The 27,293-nt window shown below is 40.3% G+C and overlaps 1 protein-coding gene across 1 annotated transcript in view; it reads left to right on the forward strand.

Annotated features, from left to right (window-relative positions):
• Positions 1-27,293, forward strand: part of EIF2AK4 (eukaryotic translation initiation factor 2 alpha kinase 4) — a 105,656-nt gene that overhangs the window by 49,211 nt on the left and 29,152 nt on the right. Inside the window, exons 14-25 of the mRNA XM_008017075.3 lie at positions 5,347-5,430; positions 7,194-7,316; positions 9,442-9,546; positions 11,343-11,397; positions 11,954-12,033; positions 16,228-16,329; positions 17,979-18,032; positions 20,232-20,468; positions 21,964-22,039; positions 22,444-22,565; positions 25,981-26,030; positions 26,992-27,160. Coding sequence (XP_008015266.3) covers positions 5,347-5,430; positions 7,194-7,316; positions 9,442-9,546; positions 11,343-11,397; positions 11,954-12,033; positions 16,228-16,329; positions 17,979-18,032; positions 20,232-20,468; positions 21,964-22,039; positions 22,444-22,565; positions 25,981-26,030; positions 26,992-27,160 — 1,257 coding nt within the window. The remainder of the gene's footprint in view (positions 1-5,346; positions 5,431-7,193; positions 7,317-9,441; positions 9,547-11,342; positions 11,398-11,953; positions 12,034-16,227; positions 16,330-17,978; positions 18,033-20,231; positions 20,469-21,963; positions 22,040-22,443; positions 22,566-25,980; positions 26,031-26,991; positions 27,161-27,293) is intronic.

The raw sequence follows: 27,293 nt of genomic DNA on the forward strand, positions 1-27,293 counted from the left end.
CTGATCAAGTGCTGATTAGCCCAGTAAGGGAGGTCACCAGAAACTACCAGGGTCGTCAGTTGTGGCTGTGGGGAATTATTCTACTACTGGGGACTGAACACAACAACTTTATTACTACTACTATTTTAAGAGGCAGAGTCTCCATCTGTCTCCCAGGCTGGAGTGCAGTGGTGCAGTCCTAGCTCACTGCAGCCTAGAACTCCTGGGCTCAAATGATCCTCCTGCCTCAGCCTCGCAAAGTGCTGCCATTGCAGGTGTGAGGCACCATGCCCAGCCTGCAATGACTTTATTACCAGCAATAAAAATATAATTGCCAGCAGTTATAAGGGTTCATTCATAGTAGATAAAGAAAATTTTAAGTGTAGACTGTTAGATAAGCAGTTCAATTGATTTGAAGGAGATCTGAGTGTTAGCCAGTGTGTTTTTTTATAAGTACTTTCCTTGTCAAACCACTAATAATAAAAATGTATTAGTTATAAATTTAACCAGGAATAATAGCATAAATAAACTACATTGGCTGTGGTGGCTCACAACTGTAATCCTAGCACTTTGGGAGGCCAAGGCACATGGATCCCTTGAGGTCAGGAGTTTGAGACCAGCCTGGCCAACATGGTGAAACCCTGTCTCTACTAAAAATACAAAAATTAGCCAGGCATGGTGGCAGGCGACTGTAATCCCAGCTACTCAGGAGGCTGAGGCAGGAGAATTGCTTGAACCCAGGAGGCAGAGGTTACAGTGAGCCCAGATCACGTCATTGCACTCCAGCCTGGGTGACAAGAGCAAAACTCTGTCTGGAAAAAAAAAAGTCTGAACTACTGCTAAAGCCAAGTTAATGTTTGGTTTTAGCATTTATCATGCACATAATTATTACAGGGGCACCAAATCCTGGTTTTGCTCAGTTAAGAGCAGCATCCGTGGGCATCCTAATTTGATGGGTAGAAGTCTCTAGGAGATTAACAGTGTAATACAGATAATCCCCAGCATCCATAAATGATTCAGGAGTAGAATCTGATTGTTACCAGAGTGGAGCTTTTTTTTTTTCTTGGATAAAGGAAAAAGTTCAAAAAAATTCTTCCTCAGAAAAAAATTATAAATCAGACATGGTCAAATACTAACTAATGCTTTTTTCTGCACTTGGGGTTATAAGTATTCAAATACATCTATTGGGGAAAAAAGACTTTTTAAGGAAAGTATCGTGTATGAGAAAGAAAATTAGCTGTTGGGGACAGAGTAATGGTATGGGAAGTGTTCCAGAGGGTCATTCACTGCAAGCGGCAGCTGAAAGCATGTTCTTCAAGCATGTACCTCTGAGGGCAGTGTGCCCTTTGACAGTCTGGTCACTTTTAAATTGTTTTAGCTAAAGGTGGATTTCTAGTCTTCTGTTTCTGAAATAAGCCTACCACCAACAAGTACGGAATTCCAGTAAAACTGAACCCTTCAAATATTAGCTTGTATGCATTCTGACCTTCTTAGCCATAGATGGATATCAGTGGTAAGAAAGAATTGACTTGACAAGGAGTCTTTCTGTAGATTGCACATCTTTAATGCCTGCCTATTATCTGTTTACCCCATCATTGTTCTGCGTAACAACAGACCTGTAAACCACACGGAGGATTCTGGAAATAGCAAACTTGCAATGATGCTGTGAGCTTCTTTTTTTTTCTTTTTCTTTTTTTTTTTTTTTTTTATTATACTTAAGTTCTGGGATACATGTGCAGAACGTGCAGGTTTGTTACATAGGTATACATGTGCCATGGTGGTTTGCTGCACTAATTAACTTGTCATCTACATTAGGTATTTCTCCTAATGCTATCCCTCCCCCAGCCCCCACCCCACAACAGGCCCCAGTGTGTGATGTTCCCCTCCCTATACCCATATGTTCTCATTGTTCAGCTCCCACTTATGAGTGAGAACATGCGGTGTTTGGTTTTCTGTTCCTGTGTTAGTGAGAATGATGGTTTCCACCTTCATCCATGTACCTGCAAAGGACATGAACTCATTCTTTTTTTGTGGCTGCATAGTATTCCATGGTGTATATGTGCCACATTTTCTTTATCCAGTCTATCATTGATGGGCATTTGGGTTGATTCCAAGTCTTCGCTATTGTGAATAGTGCCACGATAAACATACGTGTGCATGTGTCTTTATAGTAGAATGATTTATAATCCTTTGGGTATATACCCAGTAATGGGATTGCTGGTTCAAATGATATTTCTAGCTCTAGATCCTTGAGGAATTGCCACACTGTCTTCTACAATGGTTGAACTAATTTACATTCCCACCAGTAGTGTAAAGGCATTCCTATTTCTCCACATCCTCTCCAGCAACTGTTGTTTCCTGACTTTTTAATGATCACCACTCTAACTGGAGTGAGATGGTATCTCATTGTGGTTTTGATTTGCATTTCTCTAATGACCAGTGATGATGAGCTTTTTTTCCATATGTTTCTCGGCTGCATAAATATCTTCTTCTGAAAAGTGTCTGTTCATATCCTTTGCCCACTTTTTGATGGGGTTGTTTTTTCTTGTAAATTTGTTTAGGTTCCTTGTAGATTCTGGATATTAGCTTTTTTTTTTTTTTTTTTTTTTTTTTTTTTGAGAGGGAGTTTTGCTTTTGTTGCCCAGGGTAGAGTGCAATGGGACGATCTCGGCTTACCACAACCTCCGCCTCCTGGGTTCAAGCGATTCTCCTGCCTCAGCCTCCCGAGTAGCTGGGATTACAGGCGTGCGCCACCACGCCCAGCTAATTTTGTATTTTTGTTAGAGACGAGGTTTCTCCGTGTTGGTCAGGCTGGTCTCATACTCCCAACCTCAGGTCATCCCCATGCCTCGGCCTTCCAAAGTGCTAGAATTACAGGCATGAGCCACTGTGCCTGGCCTGGATATTAGCCCTTTGTCAGATGGATAGATTGCAAAAATTTTATCCTATTCTGTAGGTTGCATGTTCACTCTAATGATAGTTTCTTTTGCTGTGCAGAAGATCTTTAGTTTAATTAGATCCCATTTGTCAATTTTGGCTTTTGTTGCCATTGCTTTTGGTGTTTTAGTCATGAAGTCTTTGCCCATACCTGTGTCCTGAATGGTATTGCCTAGGTTTTCTTCTAGGGTTTTAGGTCTTACATTTAAGTCTTGTCTTTTCTTTTTTTTTTTTTTTTTTTTTTTGAGACCGAGTCTCGCTGTGTCACTCAGGCTGGCGTGCAGTGGCGCGATCTCAGCTCACTGCATTTAAGTCTTTAATTCATCTTGAGTTAAGTTTTGTATAAGGTGTAAGGAAGGGATCCAGTTTCAGCTTTCTGCATATGGCTAGCCAGTTTTCCCAGCACCATTTATTAAATGGGAATCCTTTCCCCATTGCTTGCTTTTGTCAGGTTTATCAAAGATCAGATGTTTGTAGATGTGTGGTATTATTTCTGAGGCCTCTGTTCTGTTCCATTGGTCTATATATCTGTTTTGGTACCAGTACCAAGCTGTTTTGGTTACTGTAGCCTTGTAGTATAGTTTGAAGTCAGGTAGTATGATGCCTCCTATTCTTTTTTCTTTTTTTTTTTTTTTGAGACGGAGTCTCGCTCTGCTGTCCAGGCTGGAGTGCAGTGGCCGGATCTCAGCTCACTGCAAGCTCCACCTCCCAGGTTTACGCCATTTTCCTGCCTCAGCCTCCCGAGTAGCTGGGACTACAGGCGCCCACCACCTCGCCTGGCTAGTTTTTTGTATTTTTCAGTAGAGACGAGGTTTCCCCGTGTTAGCCAGGATGGTCTCGGTCTCCTGACCTCGTGATCCACCCGTCTCGGCCTCCCAAAGTGCTGGGATTACAGGCTTGAGCCACCGCGCCCGACCGACGCCTCCTATTCTTTTTGCTTAGGATTGTCTTGGCTATATGGACTCTTTTTTGGTTCCGTATGAAATTTAAAGTAGCTTTTTCTAATTCTGTGAAGAAAGTCAATGGTAGTTTGATGGGAGTAGCATTGAATCTGTAAATTACTTTGGGCCATATGGCCATTTTCATGATATTGATTCTTCCTATCCATGAGCATGGAATGTTTTTCCATTTGTTTGTGTCCTCTTTTATTTCCTTGAGCAGTGGTTTGTAGTTCTTGAAGAGGTCCTTCACATCCCTTGTAAGTTGTATTCCTAGGTGTTTTATTCTCTTTATAGCAATTGTGAATGGGAGTTCACTCATGATTTGGCTCTCTGTTTGTCTTTTCTTGGTGTATAGGAATGCTTGTGATTTTGCACATTGATTTTGTATCCTAAAACTTTGCTGAAGTTGCTTATCAGCTTAAGGAGATTTTGGGCTGAGACGATGGGGTTTTCTAAATATGCAATTAAGTCATGTGCAAACAGAGATAATTTGACTTCTTCTTTTCCTAATTGAATGCCCTTTATTTCTTTCTCTTGCCTGATTGCCCTGGCCAGAACTTCCAACACTATGTTCAATAGGAGTAGTGAGAGAGTGCATCCCTGTCTTGTGCCGGTTTTCAAAGGGAGTGCTTCCAGCTTTTGCCCATTTGGTATGATACTGGCTGTGGGGTTTGTCATAAATGGCTCCTATTATTTTGAGATACTTTCCATCAATACCTAGTTTATTGAGTGTTTTTAGCATGAAGGGGTGTTGAATTTTATCGAAGGCCTTTTCTGCATCTATTGAGATAATCATGTGGTTTTTGTCTTTGCTTCTGTTTATATGCTGGATTACATTTATTGATTTGCTTATGTTGAACCAGCCTTGCATCCCGGGGATGAAGCCAACTTGATCATGATGGATAAGCTCTTTCATGTGCTGCTTGATTCGGTTTGCCAGTATTTTATTGAGGATTTTTGCATTGATGTTCATCAGGGATATTGGCCTGCAATTTTCTTTTGTTGTGGTTTTGGTATTCGGATGATACTGGCCTCATAAAAAGAGTTAGGAAGGATTCCCTCTTTTTCTATTACTTGGAATAGTTTTAGAAGGAATGGTACCGGCTTCTCTAACTACCATCAGAGAATACTATAAACACCTCTACACAAATAAACTAGAAAATCTAGAAGAAATGTATAAATTCCTGGATATGTATACCCTTCCAAGACTAAACCAGGAAGAAGTTGAATCCCTGAATAGGCCAATAACAAGTTCTGAAATTGAGGCAGTAATTAATAGCCTACCAACCCAAAACAGACCAGGATTCACAGCCAAATGCTTTGAGCTTCTAAGGACAGTGGTTATGTTCTGCTCACTGACTTCTCCCTAAGGCAACAGGGTGGGCCTGTGTTGGGGGTGGGCATAAATACTTGATGATGATGATGATGATAATGATGATTGTGCTTAATTTTGGCTTCCATTTTGAGTTGTGTGTTCCTTTTGGGTTAGGATGAAGACTGCAGTGAAAAGAATGGCTGCCATGAAAGTGAGCCATCAGTGACGACCGAGGCTGTGCACTACCTCTACATCCAGGTGAGGTTGTGGTGTATGGTTAGGTGACACAGCAACACCCAGTAGTGGCTGATGGGCCTGTTTCAGGGTATTGGAACAAGATAATGGACAGAGGAGGGCTTACTACCACTACCAAAGATTAATTGGCCGAGAGGATTACCATATGGAGGCCCTTTTCCCCAGCCTGGAATTCCTGCTTTCCTGCAGCTTATCAGGAGGTGCCATAGGGTGGCTCTGGGCTCAGGCTGTGAAAGTTCACATCCTGGATCCACCTGTTAGGACTGCGTGAACTTGGGCAAGGTTCTTCAGCATCTTGTGCCTCAGTTTCCCCATCTATAAATTACATAATAGTAACTCTTATACACTAATAAAGAATAAATAACATGTGAAGTACTTAGAACCGTATCTGAGTTCCATAAATGCTAGACTGCATGAGCACAGAAACTCCACTTTGCCTAACCAACTGAATCTGGACAAGTAAGATATGATGGACACATGCCTGTACATGCAAAAGTAACACCAATGTGACTTTAGGCAAAGTGGCTTGTCCTGGAACCTCTGGAGACCAGTGCACAGGCAAGCCAGTTCCAATGGGGCGTGACTAAGAAGCCTGGGCTTTGGCCTGCCTACCTGCCAGAGCAGCAGTATCCTAAACAAAGATGGGCTCTGCTAGTAGAGGAGTGGCCATAAAACAAAGGAGTCTTTCCTCTGCCCCAAGTGAACAAGACTGTGGGTCACTGTTAGTATCTCAGTCATAACTGCCAGCAGGCAGGTCTTTAAATGTGAGCTACAGAACTGTGTGGAAAAAGGAACCCTCAGACAAGTTACAGCATTTCGAATGAGATGAGTTAGGTATTTGCTTTCCTGGAGTTGCAGCTGGTTTTAGGTATTCCATAACGTAAATATCTTTGAGGCACCACTTACACAGATAATAAAGCATTGGTCCCCCAAACTACTATTTATCCTCTATTATATTCCATTACCTTCTACACAATTAGAATGAAACAGAAGTACACAAAGGAGTTGCATCCGACATGCATCAGGATCACGGTGTGGGCATCAGAGGAGGCCCTGTGAGGCCCGGGGGGTGAGCCAGAGTTTACTGACAGTTATTCCGAAGATGATAGAGCAAAAGCTAATCTTCCTCTTTTTAAAAACAATAAAACCTTTCTTCATGAGAAATCTCCACTCTGGCACTAGTTGAAGCGTATAGGCTAGTTTCATAAATCAGATGGTGCATGTCGACTGAAGATTTAAGCCATGTTGCACTGTTTTCTGATATATGAATACACTCAAGAAGGGGTGAGACAGAGCCCCTGTCTCACTGTCCCAAGAAGACTCGAATGTTTCAGTATTTACAATACTTTTGCTCTAAACTTGAAGGTCATCTTTGATGTAAGAAAAGCTAATGACATCATTAGATTAACTAACTCTCCTTGTAAATTTGGGTTTGGAAGCCATATTGTAAAATTTTACTACATTCTCAGTTTTTTTATATTAATTGTGATAAATATTTTAAACAAGTCATATTTTTAAATAAGCAATAATATAAAAAATTAAAAATGATTATGTTGGAGTGCTAAGATTATGCATATTTACCCCCAAGGTATTTTTTTAATACTGTTGGTTTCTTTTTCAGTGTAAAAAACCAAGTCTTTCCCATAATTGTTTAAAACCCATGGTACAGGTTTTAAAATGGAGGATTATGTAAATTGAAGTTATACTCCTTAACTTAAACCTGTCGTGTAATCAAATTCTCCTGGTTTGTCGTTGTCTGTACATAGATGGAGTACTGTGAGAAGAGCACTTTACGGGACACCATTGACCAGGGACTGTATCAAGACACCGTCAGACTCTGGAGACTTTTTCGAGAGATTCTGGATGGATTAGCTTATATCCATGAGAAAGTAAACTTTACAACATTTCATATCTGAAGACTTATGTTTACAAAAATTTATGCATAAAAGTATCAAATGTAAGATTGAAGAAAAACTGAAATAGAGGGAAAGCTAATAGAGCAAAGTGTCAAAGACAATAAAATATTACAAAGTATCAAAGTGTAACATTAAAAAATGTTAAGAAAACTTTAAAGGTTAGTACAGGGATCAGCAAACTGTGGCCCACAGGCCAAATCTAACCCACTGCCTGTTCTTGTATGGCCTGTGAGCTAATAATGGCTCCTACATTTTTAAATGGTTGTAAAAAATTAAAAGGACATTTCATGACACATAAAAATTACATGAAATTCAAATTCCAATGCTCCCAAGGTTATTGGAACATAGCTATGCTCGTTTGTTTACATATTGCCTATGGTGGTTTTTTTTCCATAACAGCAGATTTGAGTAGTTGCAACAGGGACTGTAAAGCCTAAAGTATTTACTCTCTGGCCCTTTACAGAAAAAATGTGTTAATCTCTGGGAGAGGAGAAAATATTTGAACATGTAGGGAATATGAGGACGATTCCTTGAGTGCTTTAGAATTAGGGCCAGGTGCGGTGGCTCACGCCTGTAATCCCAGCACTTTGGGAGGTCGAGGTGGGTGGATCACTTGAGGTCAGGAATTCAAGACCAGACTGGTCAACATGGTGAAACCCCATCTCTACTAAAAATACAAAAATTAGCTGAGTGTGGTGGTGCACACTTGTAATCCCAGCTACTTGGGAGGCTGAGGCAGGAGAATCGTTTGAACCTGGGAGGTGGAGGTTGCAGTGAGCTGAGATTGTACCATTGCGCTCCAGCCTAGGTGACAGTAAGAGACTTCGTCTCAAAAAAGAGAAAAAAGGAATTAAGCAAGGATGTGATTAATATTTGCCAAGTTATCTGATTCTAACAGAATTAGTGCCGCCCTTCATAGGAACACAGAGAAACCAGAAAGTCATCTAGCAAGAAGAGAAATGAGACTTTCTGAGTAAAGTAGCTTGTCACATGTCTAAAATGTCATTTTAAAGCTAGAAATTGCCATTGTAATGTAAATGCTAATGGGCCTAGCTTCAGGATGAAACACTGCTTACATTTTAAAAATGGAATTGTCTAATGCATTAACCAATATAAATTCATCATTTTTTTCCTTTGCCTCAAATTTCTTTAACCTTAAAATGTTTATACTGTACCATATTTATACTGAGAAGCAAGGGCTGTAATTTGTAGTTTATAAATGATTTGGTAGAAGCAGAATTTGCAAGGTTAGAAATGAAAATGAGTTCTGATGAGGGCCATTTAAGCTGTATTACTGTGATTTTATCCTGGGATGCTAGAACAGTGCCCCCTGGGCTTGCTTCCACTCCATCCAGTTTGCTCAGTATTGGCTAACCATTTGCTGGCATCTAACACTGTGCCATACCTAGAAATACAAGGAGGCACAAGTGTGTGACCCATGCTCACGAGGGACTTCTTGCTTCTAGAGGGAGCCAGAATTTACCTTCATGTAATGGTAAAAGAGATCATTATTTTCTATATTATAATACATGAAACAATACACATGACAAGCCATTAGGGAAATGAGAAAGCAGTCTTATGTAAACAAGTAATTATTGCACACCTACTGTGTGTGCTGGGGATGCCAAGTTGAACTGTTAGAATTACTGTAGAAGGCTTACAAATGAGTTGGCACTTGCAAATGTTGGTACAGTGCAAATGCATGGAAAAAAGCAAGAGTATCCTATGAAGGAGAGATGATACAAAGAAAGGAATAGAAGAAGGAATAAAAATGGTGTGTCTCTCTGACCAGAGCAGAGGCTTTGTGATGTAGCAGGGGTAAAGGTAACTTGGTGAACCCAGTGGAAGGGGCCTTAGATGCCACAGGGAACTATTTAGAATTCACCTGGTCAGGATACCACCAGGTAGAACTAGGAGATGGTAAAGAGGTCATAGGACAGTCAGGAGACATTGCAGAGGCCAGACAGCCTGGACCAGGGTGATCAGTGGGAGAACACCTCGTACGATTTTCATCACTAGGTTGACCTTTTAAATTAGGAAGTAGGTATAACTTTATGCATGGGAAACCGTTGTTTATTTCTTCACTCTCTTTCAACAGGGAATGATTCACCGGGATTTGAAGCCTGTCAACATTTTTTTGGATTCTGATGACCATGTGAAAATAGGTGATTTTGGTTTGGCGACAGACCATCTAGCCTTTTCTGTAAGTATTTTACAAATTAGACTGTACCTAAAAACAGACTCAGATGCCTTGATAATCCTGAAAGTGTTAGCAGATAGAATAGTGCATTCACAGAACCACGCTGTCTAATCCTCAGGAGATGACACAAACCTGAGGGGGCATGCTGCAAATGATCTTGTAGGCTTTGAAATTGTGAGTATATTTTTTTTGAGTGCATTCCACTTGAGGGACACAAAATTACTGGCTTGGGAACAATATTGTGGTCAAAGGCATACAGTACTTTATGAAATCATTTGGTATTTTTGTCTACCATGCCTGGCCCTGGACTAGATGCTTTATACCTCAGAGGCTTTTGTTGGTTTGGGGAAATGAGGCTCAAAAACATAAAACACCAGGAGAGCATACGGTTGTGAGGATCAAGAAAGGCTGGATAACGTCAGTAGCATTTCAGATGTCCTTAAATGGTGGGTGGGAGTCCAAAAGGTGGAGGTTGAGGGCAGGGCCTGGTGACACCAGGATGGGGATTCCAGAGAGAAAGCACAGCCTAAGCAGAGGCCCCAGGGTAAGCGGACTTGGCTGTCGGAAGACTAGCATACTGTCTGACTGGCCAAAACTGTGAGGTGCAGGGGAGAGTGAGAGGATGCAGGGCAGTCGAGGAGTCATTGGAAGGTTGGGCAGTCTTGTAGGTGGTAGGCCTTGAATGCCGGAGGAGGAATTTTACTTCACATTATAAACCCAACTTATTAGGCACCAAGATCTGTAGGAAATGCAGTTAATTCCAAGGGTGATCAGGAAAGGAAAGTAGGATTTGTGTTAATGGTCAGAACAACCGTTGAGGCCGAGTTAGAAGGTGAGACTAGGAGTAGAAAGGGAGGAGAGGGAAGGCGGACAGTAAGGACACGGTCCCGATCATGCTCCCCATGGAGCATATGGGAGAGTGCTGAGACCAAGGACGGGCCAGATGGTGGGAATCTTGATCCCCAAACTAAAGAATTTAACTTGATGTCTGGAAGGCTGTAGCATAGTGAGATAGGTAAGAGCTCAGGCTCTGGAGTCTCACCAACCTGGAATAGAATCCTATCTCTGCCACTGCTTTGTAGCATGATCTTGGACAACTAATTAACTTCTCAATACCTCATCTGTAAAGTGTGCCTAATACTAGTGCCTAGCTCAAAAAGTTATCAGCAAGATAAATAAGAATGCAGGTAAAGCACCTAGAACAGTGCCCAGCACTAAGAATGTTGAAGCTGGTGTTGATGGTGATGGCTTATAATGGGAAGCACCTATTACAAATGCAGACATAACAATAGTGACTTAGGGATTGACAACACTGTGGCACATAGTGGAGCAAGGTCAGGCTACCTGGGAGGTGTTAGCCATGAGCGAGGGTGGAACACATTTGCTGAGCAGCCTCTAGGAAAGAAGAGTAAAAATTGATGCAGAGAAAGTAACAGCAGTGAGGAAGTTGAAAGATGAATTTGTTGTTTTTAATACACTCTTACTCTTCTTAGAAAATAGATTCTGTTTTTGGCATTTGCAACATGAAAATAAATTGGTTTCTCTAAGTGTTTGCATATTTCTGTCCTAAAGAAAGAGTTGTATAGTGATTGCCCCCCTCCCTCTTGATTTCATTGGTTTTCTGAGAGCCTTGCATTAGTGGGTTGAGTAAACTAGAAAAAAAATTAAAACTCAAAGCATTATTATATTATTTTGATTTCCATGTAATATTTCCTCAGTCTTCATTTAGAAACGGACAAGCCATTCTCATGGAATAATATCATGTTTTGATTGGATATTTGACTTACTTATGTTTTTAGGCTGACAGCAAACAAGACGATCAGACAGGAGACTTGATTAAGTCAGACCCTTCAGGTAAACCCAGAAGACTATATATTTCATCCACGTGTTAAAGACCCCAGAATTTCTTAACCTGAAACCTGCTTTTTACTTGTAAAGGTTTTATTCTACAGCAGATTTTAATTGTTCCTTACAAAATTTTGTTAACAAAATTATGGAAATGCTTTAATTTTTTTTCCTTTTCAATTTATTAATTGTTCTTTGAACTTCAAGAAATTAGAGCTTCAGTGAGTAGAATAATTGGCTCCCAGGCATAGACAGTTTTATTTTGTCTAACCTCCGTTGGTAATGTGAGGTTACCTCATAACCTGATCCATCTGGAGTCTTCTTACCTGGCACTGTCCCTCCTCTGCAATAGCAAAGACATCCTTGTGTAGAACAGAGTGTGTGGCCATACATGACTTATGGTTATTCATTTGGTACAATGCATGCTGCTGCTTCCTGTGAGTGGTGTAGACAGTTAACAGATCATGCTTCAGTTTTAAGAAACCTTTTTTGTTTGTTTGTTTTAGTTTGTGTCATCTGTAAGTCCTATTATTGGGAAGTTTTCCCTCTGTTTTCCTCCACACAGGTCACTTAACTGGGATGGTTGGCACTGCTCTCTATGTAAGCCCAGAGGTCCAAGGAAGCACCAAATCTGCATACAACCAGGTAAGCGGTTTTGTGGGGAAAAGGAACCTCAAAATTAAGGTAATAGGACATCTAGATCACAGCATTTGGGGTTTAGTCTCAGCTAAAATAGTCAGGACATCCACTTGTTCACACTCCAGGAAGGACTCATGGTCCCAAGGATAGTGGCTGAAACTGGCACTGCTGCTGCCAGGAGCTTACAGTCCATCCATCCATCCATCCATCCGTCCACCCATCCATCCATCCATCCATCCATCTACTCACCCATCCACCCGTCCATCCACCCGTCCATCCACCCGTCCATCTACCCATCCATCCATCCATCCATCCATTCCATCCAAAGAATGTGAGAACTAACCCCTATCTTGGGCAAGGTGCCAGGAACAGATGTGGCTCCAGCCCTCAGGGAGCTTGTCCACTGGTGGATGAAACAGACAGCAAATAAGTAAAAAATGAAAGATATAATCACAAATTGTGGTGAGGGCTAGGAAGAAAAGAAATGGAACTGAGTGACAAAGAGAACAGATTAACCAAAGAAGATCTCTTGAGAGGATGGCGTTTAGGATAAAGGATGAGAAAGGACAAGCCACACAGAGTTGGGGGCTGACACATGCCAGGGAGATGGTGAAAAGCAGAGGAAAGTGCACACATAAAGAGGAAGCCCTGGGTGAGAGAGAGCTTGGTACATTTAAGACAGTCAAAAGGAAGGCTAGTGTGGCCACAGTGTGGCAAGCAACAGGGGAGAGAGGCATGAAGTGAAGCTGGAAAAGAAGGCAGGGAAAGATCACACAGGGCCAGGTTGCCTGGATAAGGAGTGTGCATTTAATTTGAAGTACACAGGGAGCCACTGAAGAATCTTGAGCAGGAGAGTTCACTCTGGCTGCTGTGAGGAGGCTCTGCAGGAAGTCCAGGGAGGGTGGTTGACAGCTGGACCTGGACTCCTAGCAGTAGAAATGGAGAGAAGTGTGCTGATTTAGGAAGGGAATTGAGAGATTTCCCCAATGGAATGGATGTTGGGTGAGAACGAGGAAGGGAAAAAGTCCCAGGCTGAGGTTTCTTCCTGGAGCACCTGGGTGAAGAGTAGTTGACTGAAGTGAAGAAACCTAGGGAAAGACATAAGGGGAAGGAGGAGAAGATGACAGAAAAAATTCAGTTTGAGGCATGTTAGTTTGAAATATCTGATGAGAAATCCAATTAGAGATGTCGAGTAGACTGTTAGAGACCCAACACTTGAGTTCAGAGGAATGGTGAGAATCAGAAGTATAAATTTGAAATCAGCACACAGATAGGATTTAAAGCTATGAGACTGGATGAGATCACTTAGGGCAAGAGTGTAAAGCTAAACTTTAAAAACACTTTAGGTGCCAGGCATGGTGGTTAATGCCTATAATCCCAGGACTTTGGGAGGCTGAGGCGGGAGGATTGCCTGAGCTCAGGAGTTCAAAACCAGCCTGGGTAACATAGTAGAGACCTCATCTCTACTAAATATCAAAAAAATTAGCCTGGCCTGGTGGCACACGTCTGTAGTCCCAGCTCCTCAGGAGGCTGAGGTGGGAGGACTGCTTAAGGCCAGGAGATTGAGGCTGCAGTGAGCTATGATCATGCCAGTGCACTCCAGCCTGGGCAGTGGAGCAAGACCCTGTCTGAATCAATTATATATGTATAAAAGAAAATACATTAGGAAAGCAGTTTGCATCAAAGCAAATGCTCAGGCTTGCACTGGAGATTCAAGCCTAGGTTTTGGTTCTGACAGGGAGCATTGGACAACAACATAAAGTTGAAACAGACCTCTAAGTACCTGGTGAGGGTGAGGGTTAGAGTATCGGGAGACGGGTTGCACACACTGTGAGTGTGGGCAGACACCTTTAGCGTCTTTTATTTCTTTTTTTTTTTTTTTTGATGGAGTCTCGCTTTTTTCACCCAGGCTGTAGTGCAATGGTAGAACATCAGCTCACTGCAAACTCCGCCTCCCAGGTTCAAGCGATTCTCCTGCCTCAGCCTCCCAAGTAGCTGGGATTACAGACCGCCCGTCACCACACCTGGCTAATTTTTGTATGTTTAGTAGAGACAGGGTTTCGCCATGTTGGCCAGGCTGGTCTCGAACTCCTGACCTCAGGTGATCCACCTCCCTTGGCCTCCCAAAGTCCTGGGATTCCAGGCGTGAGCCACCGCACCTGGCCATACATACATATTTTTTAAAAAACCGAAGCAGGTGCTTCTCACATCAGTAGTAAATATCCCTGAGTGGTGGGATCATCAAATTGCTGTTTTATTCTTGGTGCTTTTGTTCTATGCTTTCTGTAGCCAACGTGTATAGGAAATGCCACAGCAAATGTTTTTAAGACATCAGAGGTCAAGAGTATTTCTTGAAAATGGCTTCCATTGTCCTGAAAGCGGCTCTGCACCTCTGTGCCCCTGACCATGTGCAGTCTTTTCCTCGGCAGCCGTGCCATGCTCGGCTTCCTCAGACGCACTCCCTTCCCAACGCCATCTTCTCCTTCATGGCACCCTACTTAGATTTTCTCTGCACTGACTTGCCTTTTTGCTTCTTCTTTCTTTTTATTATAGATACTTTTTTTGTTTTTGTCAATGATTTAATAGTTATCTTGATTATTTATATCCTTCTAGTTTTTTGAGTTTACTGTTTTTTTCTCTAGCTTTTTGTTTTATTTTTATTTATTTGTTATTTTTTTCCTAGCTTATGGAGGTATGATTGACAAAACTTGTCTATATTTAGGGTGTACAATGTGATGTTTTGATGTATGTATACATTGTGAAATGATTACCACAACAAAGCTAACATTCCCATCACCTCACCTGGTTTCCATTTTTTATGGGTGGTAAGAACACTTGAGAGCTACTTTCTTAGCAAACCTCAAGAATGCAATGCATTATTATTAATTATAGTCACCATGCTGTGCTTTAGATCTCCAGAATGTATTCATTTGATAACTGAAAATGTGTGCCCTTTGACCAGCATCTCCCCTTGACCCCCAGTCCCCAGCCCCTGGTAGCCACCACTGTGTTCTCTGTTACTGTGGGTTTGACTTTTATTTAGATTCCACATACCAGTGAGATCATACAGTATTTGCCTTTCTGTGTCTAGCTTATTTCACCTAATATAATGTCCTCCAGGTTCATCCATGTTGTCACAAATGGCAAAGTTCTCTTCTTTTTGAAGGCCATATGACCTGGTAGTCAGGAACTGGCCTTTTCTATCAGCTGCGGATTTTGGTCTGTGTTTCACTTTTAAGATGATTAGCCAAGATGCGAAACAAAGCAAATTTTTTTCTTTTGTTTTTTTTTTTTGAGACAGAGTCTCACTCTGTCACCCACGCTGGAGTGCAGTGGCGCGATCTTGGCTCACTGCTAGCCCCGCCTCCCGGGTTCACGCCATTCTCCTGACTCGGCCTCTCAAGTAGCTGAGACTACAGGCGCCCGCCACCATGCCTGGCTAATTTTTTGTATTGGGGTTTCACCGTGTTAAGATGGTCTCAATCTCATGACCTCATGACCCACCCGCCTCAGCCTCCCAAAGTGCTGGGATTACAGGCGTGAGCCACCGCACCTGGCCCAAAACAAAGCAAATTCTTATAATCAATCTCAGTTGTCCTTGCTCTTCAGCCATTATTTCCTGTTTTCAATCAGTGGTTTTCTATTGTCTGTGGATACAACTAAACCAATTACCATTAATTTTCTAGGAAGGCCAGCCATGGTGGCTCATGCCTGTAATCCCAGCACTTTAGGAGGCCAACATGGGTGAATCACTTGAGTCCAGGAGTTGGAGACCAGCCTGGGCAACAGTCTCTACAAAAAATACACACAAAAAAATTGGCTGGGCATGGTGGTGCACACCTGTAGTCCCAGCTACTTGGGAGGCTGAGGTGGAAGGATTGCTTGAGCCCAGGAGGCAGAGGTTGCAGTGAGCCAAGATTGCACCACTGCACTTCAGCCTGGGTGACAGAGTGAGACCCTGCCTCAAAAAAGAAAAAAAATTTCTATGAAAATGTTTAAAGACATCATGCCAAATATTTTGTCATCATCTAAATACAAAATATATCATTTAGACTTTATAACCATAATTTTTGAGAACAAATCTTCACATTTTTCCAGTGGGACCTGTTTTGTACTCATACAAACTTTATTTCAGCTAACAATGCTTATCCTGTAATTCCCTATCAAGGCTCTCTAAATGCAAGTATTTTTCCCTCTCAGAAAGTGGATCTCTTCAGCCTGGGAATTATCTTCTTTGAGATGTCCTATCACCCCATGGTCACGGCTTCAGAAAGGATCTTCGTTCTCAACCAACTCAGAGATGTATGTATCAGGTGTCTCAGTCCCTACATTTTCAGTAACCCGAATCTTAGCACAGAGATCAGAATTCAAAGCAGGATATTTCTCCGGTATTTATAATATAGAAAAGGCTGTCCTACTGTAATTTTAATGACTCATATATTCAGATATGCGAGACTAACCAGTTTTCCCATTTTCAGTGAAACATTTTTCTGGGCAAAGGAAGTCGCCTCGGTTAAGTTATTGAAATAGCAGTTTTGGGAGCCAAATATCAGCGTGTAGGAGGATCTTACTGGTCTCCCTACTGTGTTTCTACAGCGAGGTTAATGGAACCCCACCTCCGATGATGAAAAGCTTGCCCCAGTTTTGTTTGTTTTTGGAAATCTTACCTGGAGAAATTGCTAGGTTATAGTTGCTTTTTAAAAAATTATTCTGAGATTTACTCTTGATTTTAAAACAAAGGAAGAAGCCACAAAATTGGATTTGATATTAATATGGTTATAACAAGGGAGTAGATTGTAAGAATAATGAGTATTTAGTTCTAGAAGTGAAAGATGCCTATTGAGTGGACCAGGTATAGTAATGTCTAAAGAAAACTACCGAGACCAGAAGTCAAAATGAGTCTGAAAAAAATATCTGCCCCTTGAAATGTTTTTCCCAATGAAATTTCCATTTGTGTTCTTGGGATTAATCCTTGCCTCTTTTACTGCCTGAGCTAAAAAAGGACCCACGTTACACGTGCGAGATCAGAGGTGCCCATGAGCAAACGCATTAAGATGAAAGTGAGGAAGGAGGTTTGGGTGAGGGTAATTTAAATTCACATATTTATGAGCAAGACATCTGGAGAGCCACCTTCTTTCTTACTGAGCAGAGTGAAGCAGGAATATCTATTAAGTTAATTCGTAAACATAGTAACTAGAATGGAGTAAGAATACTCCTGTATTCCACTGAAAGAATACTTCTCTGGATAGTCTTGAAAACAATTAAATTATTTTACTGTCAGTACAGCGTGGACAGCTGTGCTCGTAAAGTATAGGACTAAGTGAAGTGATTACTATTGCCTTGCCTTGATTGAAATACTCTTAGATGATTGTGTCCTTAATGAAGTGCCTTTCTTTAGTCTAAAATTCATGTTTATTTACCAGAAAGGTGACAACTTTTAGGGAAGTAGAGATTTTTTTCTCTTACTCCATCTGTGTTGGTAGATGGGTGTTTTTTTGTTTGTTTGTTTGCCTTTTTTCATCTACATGTTTAATAAAACTACTTTGTTGTTCTCCGAAGCCATTAGATTTTTACTTTGTACTCAGATGTGCTTTCTGCCCCTTGAAATTTTTTTCTCAATGAAATTTCCATTTGTGTTTTTGGGGTTAGCCCTTGCCTCTGTTATTGCCTGAACTAAAAGGGGCCAGTGTTATAGTATGTGAGGTCAAAGGTGCGAACAGCATTAGGACAAAAGTGAAGAGGGAGGTTTGGATGAGGATGTCATTTGCGTAAAGTTTATATTAAAATAATATGTATGTAATTGGAAGAATAAGCGTCAGGTTTCAAGAAGGTATCACCTAGCTTTCCTTGCTAGCAAATTTTTATTTCTGTATTTGATTTTCTTATGGTGAATAAATGCTTTCTCTGTGGCAGTCTGCCAAAACCATGCTGATTTGAATATATTTTTTTAGCCCACTTCGCCTAAGTTTCCAGAAGACTTTGATGATGGAGAGCATGCAAAGCAGGTAATTTTCTGATGCGTCAATTACAATGTCTTCCGTCTTGCATTTTAATTATTATTTTTCTTCTTTTTCAATTAGTAATCTTCTGCCACTCATTCTCTTGTGTCCTGGGAACAACGTGGGGAAAAAAATAGCAAAAGATGAAGCACTTAAAATGTTATTAGATTTGATCTACACCATAAAAATGCCAAGGGCTGGCACAGAAAATGAACAAACTACAGGGTTCTTTTGTGCAATTCATTGTGCTTTTGTAGTGCTATTTGGACCCTTGGCTTAGCTATTGAGAAAAAAAAAAAAAAGAATCCTTTTACAGCTTATTGTTTTTGATAAAGCTTGGGGCTTTAAGAAAAAAATATAATTTAAAACTATAATTTTGTTCTGTTTTGTGGTTGCAGTAGCTCAGATTATAGGGCAAGGGCTGCATTTTCTAGACAGTCTATTGTTACAGTATTTTAAAGCAAAATAATTTATCCTATATACCATAAATATCTGAGTGTATGTGTGTGTGACTCATGACATAGGCTAATACTGGCATCCAGCAAATATTTTTAAAAAAACTATTTTAGTGAATTTGTGTATTGGGCTTCTGGTACGCCTTTCTTCTGAATGCCAGTTGTTTGTCTTGGTACAGTGGTTAATACTCTTGTCATATGGAAGTTTATTTCTTAAACTGACTTACTGACAGTTAAAATTTAAATCATTAATGTTGAGTACAGAAACATTTAGAATATTGTATTAATTTGATGCTTCTTGCTTGCTGGTTATGTATCTGAATGGACAAGCCACTTTTCTAGACTTTAATTTCCCTCACCTATAAAATAAAAAGATGAAATACTCCTTATTTATATTAGCACTAACTCTGTGTCATTTGGTAATGTTTAACATGACGGTTATTTATGGCTGTAGGGACCCATTCTGCCTCATCTGTTTAATTGGTGAAGGCCATTAGAAATACATTGAGTCATGTTTCTGCTTCTTTTGGTAGCTATTATTGTTTCTGGGTGTCATAAGTAAATGTTCATTTCATAGCCTTTTCTTATAACAAGGTCAGTCTTACTTGGTCTTTCCCCTTGTTGACAGCTATAATGACCCAAGAACTATACAAACCATTTTTCACCGTGAGGACTGCACTCCTACCATCAGATATATACTCCTACCGTTGAGCGTTGGAGTCTGGGCTGTACAAATTGGCACCAAAACAAAAACAACAAAACCACAACCACCTCCCATGTCATAGTCATTGCTTTTTAGCTGAAAGGAGCAAACGTAGAAGATGCTTATAGAATGTACATAACATAACTTTTTGCCATGCACATTTACCAGTACAGCATGGTCTGTTATGCTCAGTAGGGTATTCTTGTTTTTGTCAGTTTAATATACCTTTCATAAAAGTCGTATCATGTCATTTTCTTTCTATATAATACTCCTATATCCCATACAAAGTAATTGCCTGCGTTTTTATTTTACCCTATGACTGGAAGGAGAGTGGGGAGAGGGGACATATTTTAAAGATTTATAATTAGAAAATGCTTAATAAAAGTCCATCTAATAATTGAGGTTTTCTTATCTTAAATATTTCTGTAACCCCTTATAAATCTTTATTATAAACAAGAAGATTAAGCATCATTAAGGAACCTCTCAAAGGTTTAGATTGCCTTCATATGGTTCACTGCTTTAATGAGGTGGCTATGGAGATATAACAAATGAGTAACATAAATCAAGAGAATTCAAGGGAATGGTATCGATACAAATAACATAAATGGAGAAGAAACCATTAAAACAAGATGTTTTACATTGCTTTTAGGATTCCAGCAGCATTACAATTTCTACTAAAATTAGGCATGTGAAGCTATTTATTTTATCTTTTTACACCTTTTTATATGATATTTTGTGTGTTTATAAGGCCTAATTTCTGCTTCTATGTAGTTGTCGAGTTGATTTTTTTTTGCTTGTGACAATAAAGTATAAAAAGAAGGGGCCTCCTTTTAAGAAATGTTCATACTACATTGTTGCACAACTCTGTCGTCATAATAAAGCAGAAAAAATAATGACCTATTCAGAAATTTCAGAATGCCAGTTAAGTGTAAGAATAAAGAATAGTGGTACCTTTTCTTTGACCTGAACTGACTACTGACTTGTCCAGAGAATAGCTGAGCCTTATCCATTGCGTCTCATCAGCAGTGTGCCTGGGTTTTATTGTAGAAATCCGTCATCTCCTGGCTGTTAAACCACGATCCAGCAAAACGGCCTACAGCCACAGAACTGCTCAAGAGTGAGCTGCTGCCCCCGCCCCAGATGGAGGAGTCAGAGCTGCATGAAGTGCTGCACCACACGCTGACCAACGTGGATGGGAAGGCCTACCGCACCATGATGGCTCAGATCTTCTCCCAACGCATCTCTCCTGCCATCGATTACACCTATGACAGCGACATACTGAAGGTGGGCTTAAACCACGCTGCACAAAGGGAGCTTCACCTGGTCCACAAAAGGATCAAGTCAGTTTCTCATAGATTCTTTTAATGCCTCCAACATAAGTTCTTATGTGAGGTATTGGAAGCCCCTAAAAGTACATGCAAAATGTGTGTATATGCATTCAGAGAAGAGGATCCATACTTTCAATCACCTACTTGAAGGAGTCCTTGATCTTTCCTCCTCCCTACCCCCGCAAGAGATTAAGAAGTAGTGCATACAAAAATTAGCCGGGTGTGGTGGCATGCACCTGTAATCCCAGCTACTCGGGAGGCTGAGGCAGGAGAATCGCTTGAACCCAGGAGGCAGGGAGGTCGCAGTGAGCCAAGATCGCGCCACTGCACTCCAGCCTGGGAGACAGAGCAAGATCCCATCACAAAAAAAAAAAAAAAAAAAGACAAAGAAAAAGAAACAGTGCATTTAGAGACCGATCCCTAGCCAAAATGCCCAGAGCCAAAAGCATCAACCAGCTCATATCTAGATGAAGTAGAAAGTAGTTCCCAGTGCTGGTTGCACATCTACTTCATCTCAGAAACTCTCTGACAAGGCAGATGCCCAAGTCCCATAGCCCATCTAGTGGCTCAGAATCTCCAGGTGTGAGGCATTTCAGAATCTCATTAAAAGCTCCCAAGCAGTTTCTGAAGTGTAGCCAGATTGCCAGTTTGGGGAGACTTTAACATTTAATTTCTTTTAAAAAGAAAAAAAATCTGAAGCATATTAGTGAAATGTTAAAATTTGATAAAGTTGGATGAGTAGCTAACAGGTATTTGTTATATTCTCTATATGTTTCTGTATGCTTAAAATATGATATAATTTTAAAGGATAGAGTAGTGGAGGAAGTCATAGTAAAATTTATGGAAGATCAGTATAGATTTTAGAGACCAAACACAGTTTTTACTGGCTGGCAATATTATTATAGAAAGATATTTGCAGGATTATAGGTGACTTTTTTATAGATGTCTTTTTGCTTCTCTGTTGTTTCTAAATTTTCTACAGTGAAATGGTACTACTTTTATAATACAAAAGCAAATGAAAAAGAAAGCTATTGGCAAAATATGTAAATGCCATGTAGTTCTCAACAGGCCTGCCATGAATCACCTTGGTATGTAGGAGGGGCCTGATGCTGTTAGGTGGTCGTTGTGCCACAGTATTCCTGAGAGTCAGGGAGAATGTGTTTATTTGATTAGCTCCCTCTGAAAGGCAGTATCAATGTGGCCAAGAATTTGGACTTTGAACCCAGGCAACCTTCCCATTGCTTGAAAGGTTAGCTCTTGCTTTCCAAAGCAGGCCATGAAAGGTATGTGTCCTCTTCCCTGATGTGTTCAAAGAGGAAGGGACTTGTCAAGACTTCTTTTTTGAACCTGGAAATAAGCCATGTAGTGCCTACTGCAAGCCACAGGTTAATATCTTAAAGGATCCGTTTGATAAGCCTTCAATGATGACGTTTTAATCGGTCCTGTTTTAGGGCAACTTCTCAATCCGTACAGCCAAGATGCAGCAGTATGTGTGTGAAACCATCATCCGCATCTTTAAAAGACATGGTATGTACGCCCTTTTTAAAAATGATATTTCTTCTCATAAGACTTTTTTCATCATTAGAAAGTGCTGTTAGAGTTTGGGCATACCATATTTTACTTTCAAATTCAGTTATAAATAATTGACATCATATGGAATTTAAGCTTATTTTTGAAACTGATTTGAATGCTACAGCCTCGCTGTTAATACTGAAATGCAATTGGTTTGTGGAGTCAGAAATATGACCAAACTGTCAAACTTAACTCTAGGTGAGCTCTCTATTTATAAATTTAGAGAACTAAAGAAAAACTGATATGATTTCAGTGGTCCCAGCAGCAATTACTAAACTGTCAGGTTTGTGTTAATTTTAGGTTGCCTCCTAAGAAGAATGTGAACCTGATGACGAGCTATTTTTTCTCATTTGGTGTAGGAGCTGTTCAGTTGTGTACCCCACTACTGCTTCCCCGAAACAGACAAATATATGAGCACAACGAAGCTGCCCTATTCATGGACCACAGTGGGATGCTGGTGATGCTTCCTTTTGACCTGCGGGTGAGGCTGGGAACACACTGCTGACAATCAGGATGCTGTATCTAGTCACAGGATGGCATCTCTGTTAAAGGATTTGTTCCCTAGGCTTATAAATATCACCTGTAGGAAATGTATTCTTGAGGAAGTTGTCAGAGTGAGAGCGTTATTGGAGTGGAGGAAATGTTTGGTCCTGAATGCCTCCGCCTTCCTAATAGCACAGGTGTTTATGACTCTAGAACTGGAGGAACCCTGCATTGCAGGTGCCACATGTGCACCTCAGTGTTGAGTGACCACAGCAGGTTAACCCCACCCACTCAGACAAATAAATGTAGTTTGTTTGGTTTTTTTTAACCTCCTAGCTAGATCTTCAGTAAACATCCTAACATGTTAATGCCTAGAACAGTTAAATTATTCTAACAGCAAGTGTCTCTCCTAATTGGGTATGCTGAGTTTTGCCTGTCCTGCTTTCTTCTGACCCCCAGGGATCCCGACAACAGCAGCAGTCTTACTAGTCTTTCACTCACACAGTGTTGGCTGCTAACAAGCTGTCTGTAGTGCTGTATGATAGAGCAAGGAAAACATGAAATGCATGTGACAGACAAGGGCTTAATACCTCTCATGTGCAGAAAGCACTGACAAGGGGAGACATGAGCAAAGGATATAACCAGGCAGCTCTCAGAAGAGAAAATGTGCATGGCTGATAAACTTCTGAAAAGCTGTTCCACCTCACCAATAATAAAGAAGTGCAAAGCTATCTCAACTTCACCCATCAGACAGGAAACATTTTTAAATTAATGTTATCCAGAGATGACAGGGGTGTAGGAAAATAGGTACTTCCATATGTTGCTGATGGGAATGTGGACTGCTAAACCTTTAGAAACGTAACCTAAAAGTTTATAATAAAACTTTTAAAATTTTGATGCACATTCTCTATCCTTAGAACCAGCAATCCCACTTTGAGCAATTTATTCAAAGAAAGAAAAACACATTAGTATATGAATGTTAAAAGGATGTTAATTGCCATATTATTGAGGTAGCCAAAAACTGTCTGCCTGTTTATCGATAGGAAAATGGTTGAATAATTTGTCAACAATATTATGGAATATTAAGGAGCTATTGAAAAGAACATTGAACTAGGCACAGTGGCTCATGCCTATAATTCCAGAACTTTAGGAGGCCTAGGTAGGAGGAGTGCTTGAGCCCAGTAGTTTAAGACCAGCCTGGGCAACATAGGAAGACCCCATCTTTACTAAAAATTAGCCCAGTGTGGTGGCTCGTGCCTGTGGTCTCAGCTACTTGGGAGGTTAAGGCGGGAGGATTGCTTGAGCCCAGGAAGTCGAGGCTGCAGTGAGCCATGATTGTGCCACTGCACTCCAGCCTGGGAAACAAGGCAAGACTCTGTCTCAAAAAGAAAATTTAAAACAAATTTTTTGTAGAAATGGGCTGTCACTGTGTTGCCCAGAGTGGTCTCAAACTCCTGGACTCAAGCAGATCCTTCCACCTCAGCCTCCCAAAATACTGGAATTACAGGCATGAGCCCTCATGCCCAGCCAATCTATATTTTTATATAGATCAAATATGTATTTTTATATATGTATAAGATGAAAATACAATCAGCCCTTCATACATATCTTTGGATTCCACATCCACATATCCAGCCAACTGTGGATGGAAAATACTCAGAAAAATAAATAAATTAAAAAAAAATTCTAACAAGCAAAACTTGAATTTACCATGTGCTAAACACTGCATTGAATCCACACAAAAGAAGGGATGTATAGGCATAGTAGTAGATATTATAAATAATCTAAAGATGATTTAAAGTATACAGGAGGATGTGCATAGGCTGTAGGCAAATGCTATGTCATTTTATATCAGGAACTTAACCATCCACTGATTTTGGTATCCTTGGAGGAGTCCTGGAACCAATTTCTGAGGGACAGATATACATATTTAGATATAGCCATATTTATACTTGATTTGTAGGAATGTGCATGGCATATTGTTAGCTTTTTTTAAAAAGTAAATTTCAAAGGAACTCTATTGTCCCATTTTTATTATAGAGAAGGAAAAGTTTTTTAAAAAAAAACAAAACTGTATGTGTACAGGAGGCTGAGGCTGGAGAATCACTTGAACCCAGGAGATGGAGGTTGCAGTGAGCTGAGATTGCACCACTACACTCCAGCCTAGATGACAGAGCAAGACCCTGTCTGAAAAACAACAACAACAAAACAAAAAATAAAAAACTGTGTATATAAGGTATACTGTGTGTGTCTGCATACACTTGACATATGTGTAGATACACACATTTGGCCCTCTACATCCTTGGGTGGGTTCTGCATCCATGGATCCAACCGAGGATGGAAGATACTCAGAAAAAAAAAAAAGTTCACAAAGTTCCAAAAAGCAGAACTTGAGCTTGTCACATTCACGTGTGTGAATGACCATGCACATCAGGTTGTTTGTGTCACCGAAGAGTAAAGTGTCAAAGAATACACTCATTTCGACCATATTTTTTGGAGGGGGGAGTGGAATCTTTTTTTTAAATCTGTGTCATATGGCTTATGGTGAAACAGGTTTTGTGTTTGTATTCTAAGAAGAAATTCCTTCCACATTCCTTGCTTCTGTTTTTCATATATAGTGAGTAAAGTGACGTGGGATTATTCTGAGGTAAAGATAAATAAACAGCAAATCAGATCAGACATTTGCGCTTTGTTAAAAAAAAAGAATAGAAGTGCAAATACTTACATAGCTATACTTAAAGCCAGCTTCTTATTCTCTAAATATTAGGAGACTAAAGTGCAGATTTTTAAATATCAGCTCCCGTTCTATAAGCTGATATTCAAATGCAAAACATTAAAAAGTGAACGTATGTTGAGAATTTGGCCCATCAGTATTAATGATACTATGTTGGATCTCTTGGGGCAATCTGACAATGGTTTTACTAGTTGTGGTTACTATTTGAAGGTGGTTGTTAAGAATTTCTTCTAAGAGATTGATAGGAAAATCAGGAAATTCACCGTAAGAGAGAATACCCATTTTGACTACATTACTATTAAAGTGACATTTTTTAAAAATTCATAAATAAATAACTTGCACTAATTTTAATTGGACATAATAAAAGCTCCACAGAGAATATTTAACTAAAAGTGACCTTTTTTAAAAAAACCTAAGAAATGCCACAGTGAATAAGGTTCATGGCATATCTAGCAGTAGAGTCCATCACTAACCGAAACACTGAAGAACATTTCAGGGAGTGTGAGTGGTGAGCAGTGCATAACTTAGTGAATATACTAAAAGCCACTGAAGTACGTACTTTAAAAGGGGTGAACTTTATGGGACAGGAGTTAGGTTTCAATAAAGCCATTATTAACAAAAGGCGTGTGGTAGCTGGCACATTTTGACATTGACCTTTAATATTTTGTTTATTTTTCAGATCCCTTTTGCAAGATATGTGGCAAGAAATAATATATTGAATTTAAAACGGTAAGAAACAATAGGGGATTCCATTTGGTAGACGTAGGAAAGTGGTTGAATAATTTGTCAACCAAGAAAGAATATTTTATTTCCTGTGATCCTTACACAGTTAAGAATTCTGGGTTCAGAATATTGAGCTTAGAATACGATCCAGAAGCCCAGCCACAGTACCGCTTCCTGTAAGGTAACTAGGACTATTAGAAGGAATGTAGCAGGTAGGTACCGTCATGTTCCCACAGTCTATTCTGTACCTTCTAAATGTCCCCAAGCAACATAGCTAATTATTTCCACAAACAGTTGCTTCGTAAAAACATCTGGCTGTTCATGATCACAGATGGCCCCTTTTAAAACTTAATTGGTGGGACAAGTGGCCAATGGTCTCTACGTGAAGACTGCCTACACAGGTAACCAAACAAAAGCTGCTTGTAGAGAAGTGGAGTAAACCCAGCAGGAACGCTGAGCACTGAGGACCTCCAGGCACTTAGCCCTGAAAAAAGGCTTTCTGTACATTCAGATACCACAGGGGTCCAACAGTGAGATCTTCATAATTTGGAGCAGTATTGTTGTCAATGAGGCACCCTACTTCAAAGCTCCTTTCTTCAACTGAAAACAAAGCTCTTTACATGTTTTTATTCTAGCTACAAGTGAACAATTAATAATCATAGCCCTATGGTGTTGGTATCCCTGTGTAGAAAGCAATCAGTAAGGTAAAATTTTTTGGTGTAATTTCATCTCTGTTTCAGACATTTAAAAAACCTTAAGCCCCATAGCTTAATAGTGGCAAAACTGGGAATTGGAACCTAGATCACAAGGCAAGGGTGTTCCAGGGCAAATCTGTCTTTCAGTCCTCTTGATCATACCACTGATTAATTTTTTTTCATATTTGTTTCTTATATCTTGTTCAACAATTTCTCATACATATTTATTTCTAGTAAGCAATGACCTTAGAAATCTGGGTTTCTCTCTCCAGATACTGCATAGAACGTGTGTTCAGGCCGCGCAAGTTAGATCGATTTCATCCCAAAGAACTTCTGGAGTGTGCATTTGATATTGTCACTTCTACCACCAACAGCTTTCTGCCCACTGCTGAAATTATCTACACTATCTATGAAATCATCCAAGAGTTTCCAGCACTTCAGGTTCCTTTCTATATTTTAACATTCCAAGATTCCCCACTATAGTTCTTCACCAAGTGTGGTGAGGAAAACCACAGCTACAGACCTGCTTCTCAGTCTGTCCTAGAGATGCATCACATCTTTACTAAAGTAACTG

This window comes from Chlorocebus sabaeus, chromosome 26 (genome assembly GCF_047675955.1).
Source record: "Chlorocebus sabaeus isolate Y175 chromosome 26, mChlSab1.0.hap1, whole genome shotgun sequence".
Lineage (NCBI taxonomy): Eukaryota > Metazoa > Chordata > Mammalia > Primates > Cercopithecidae > Chlorocebus > Chlorocebus sabaeus.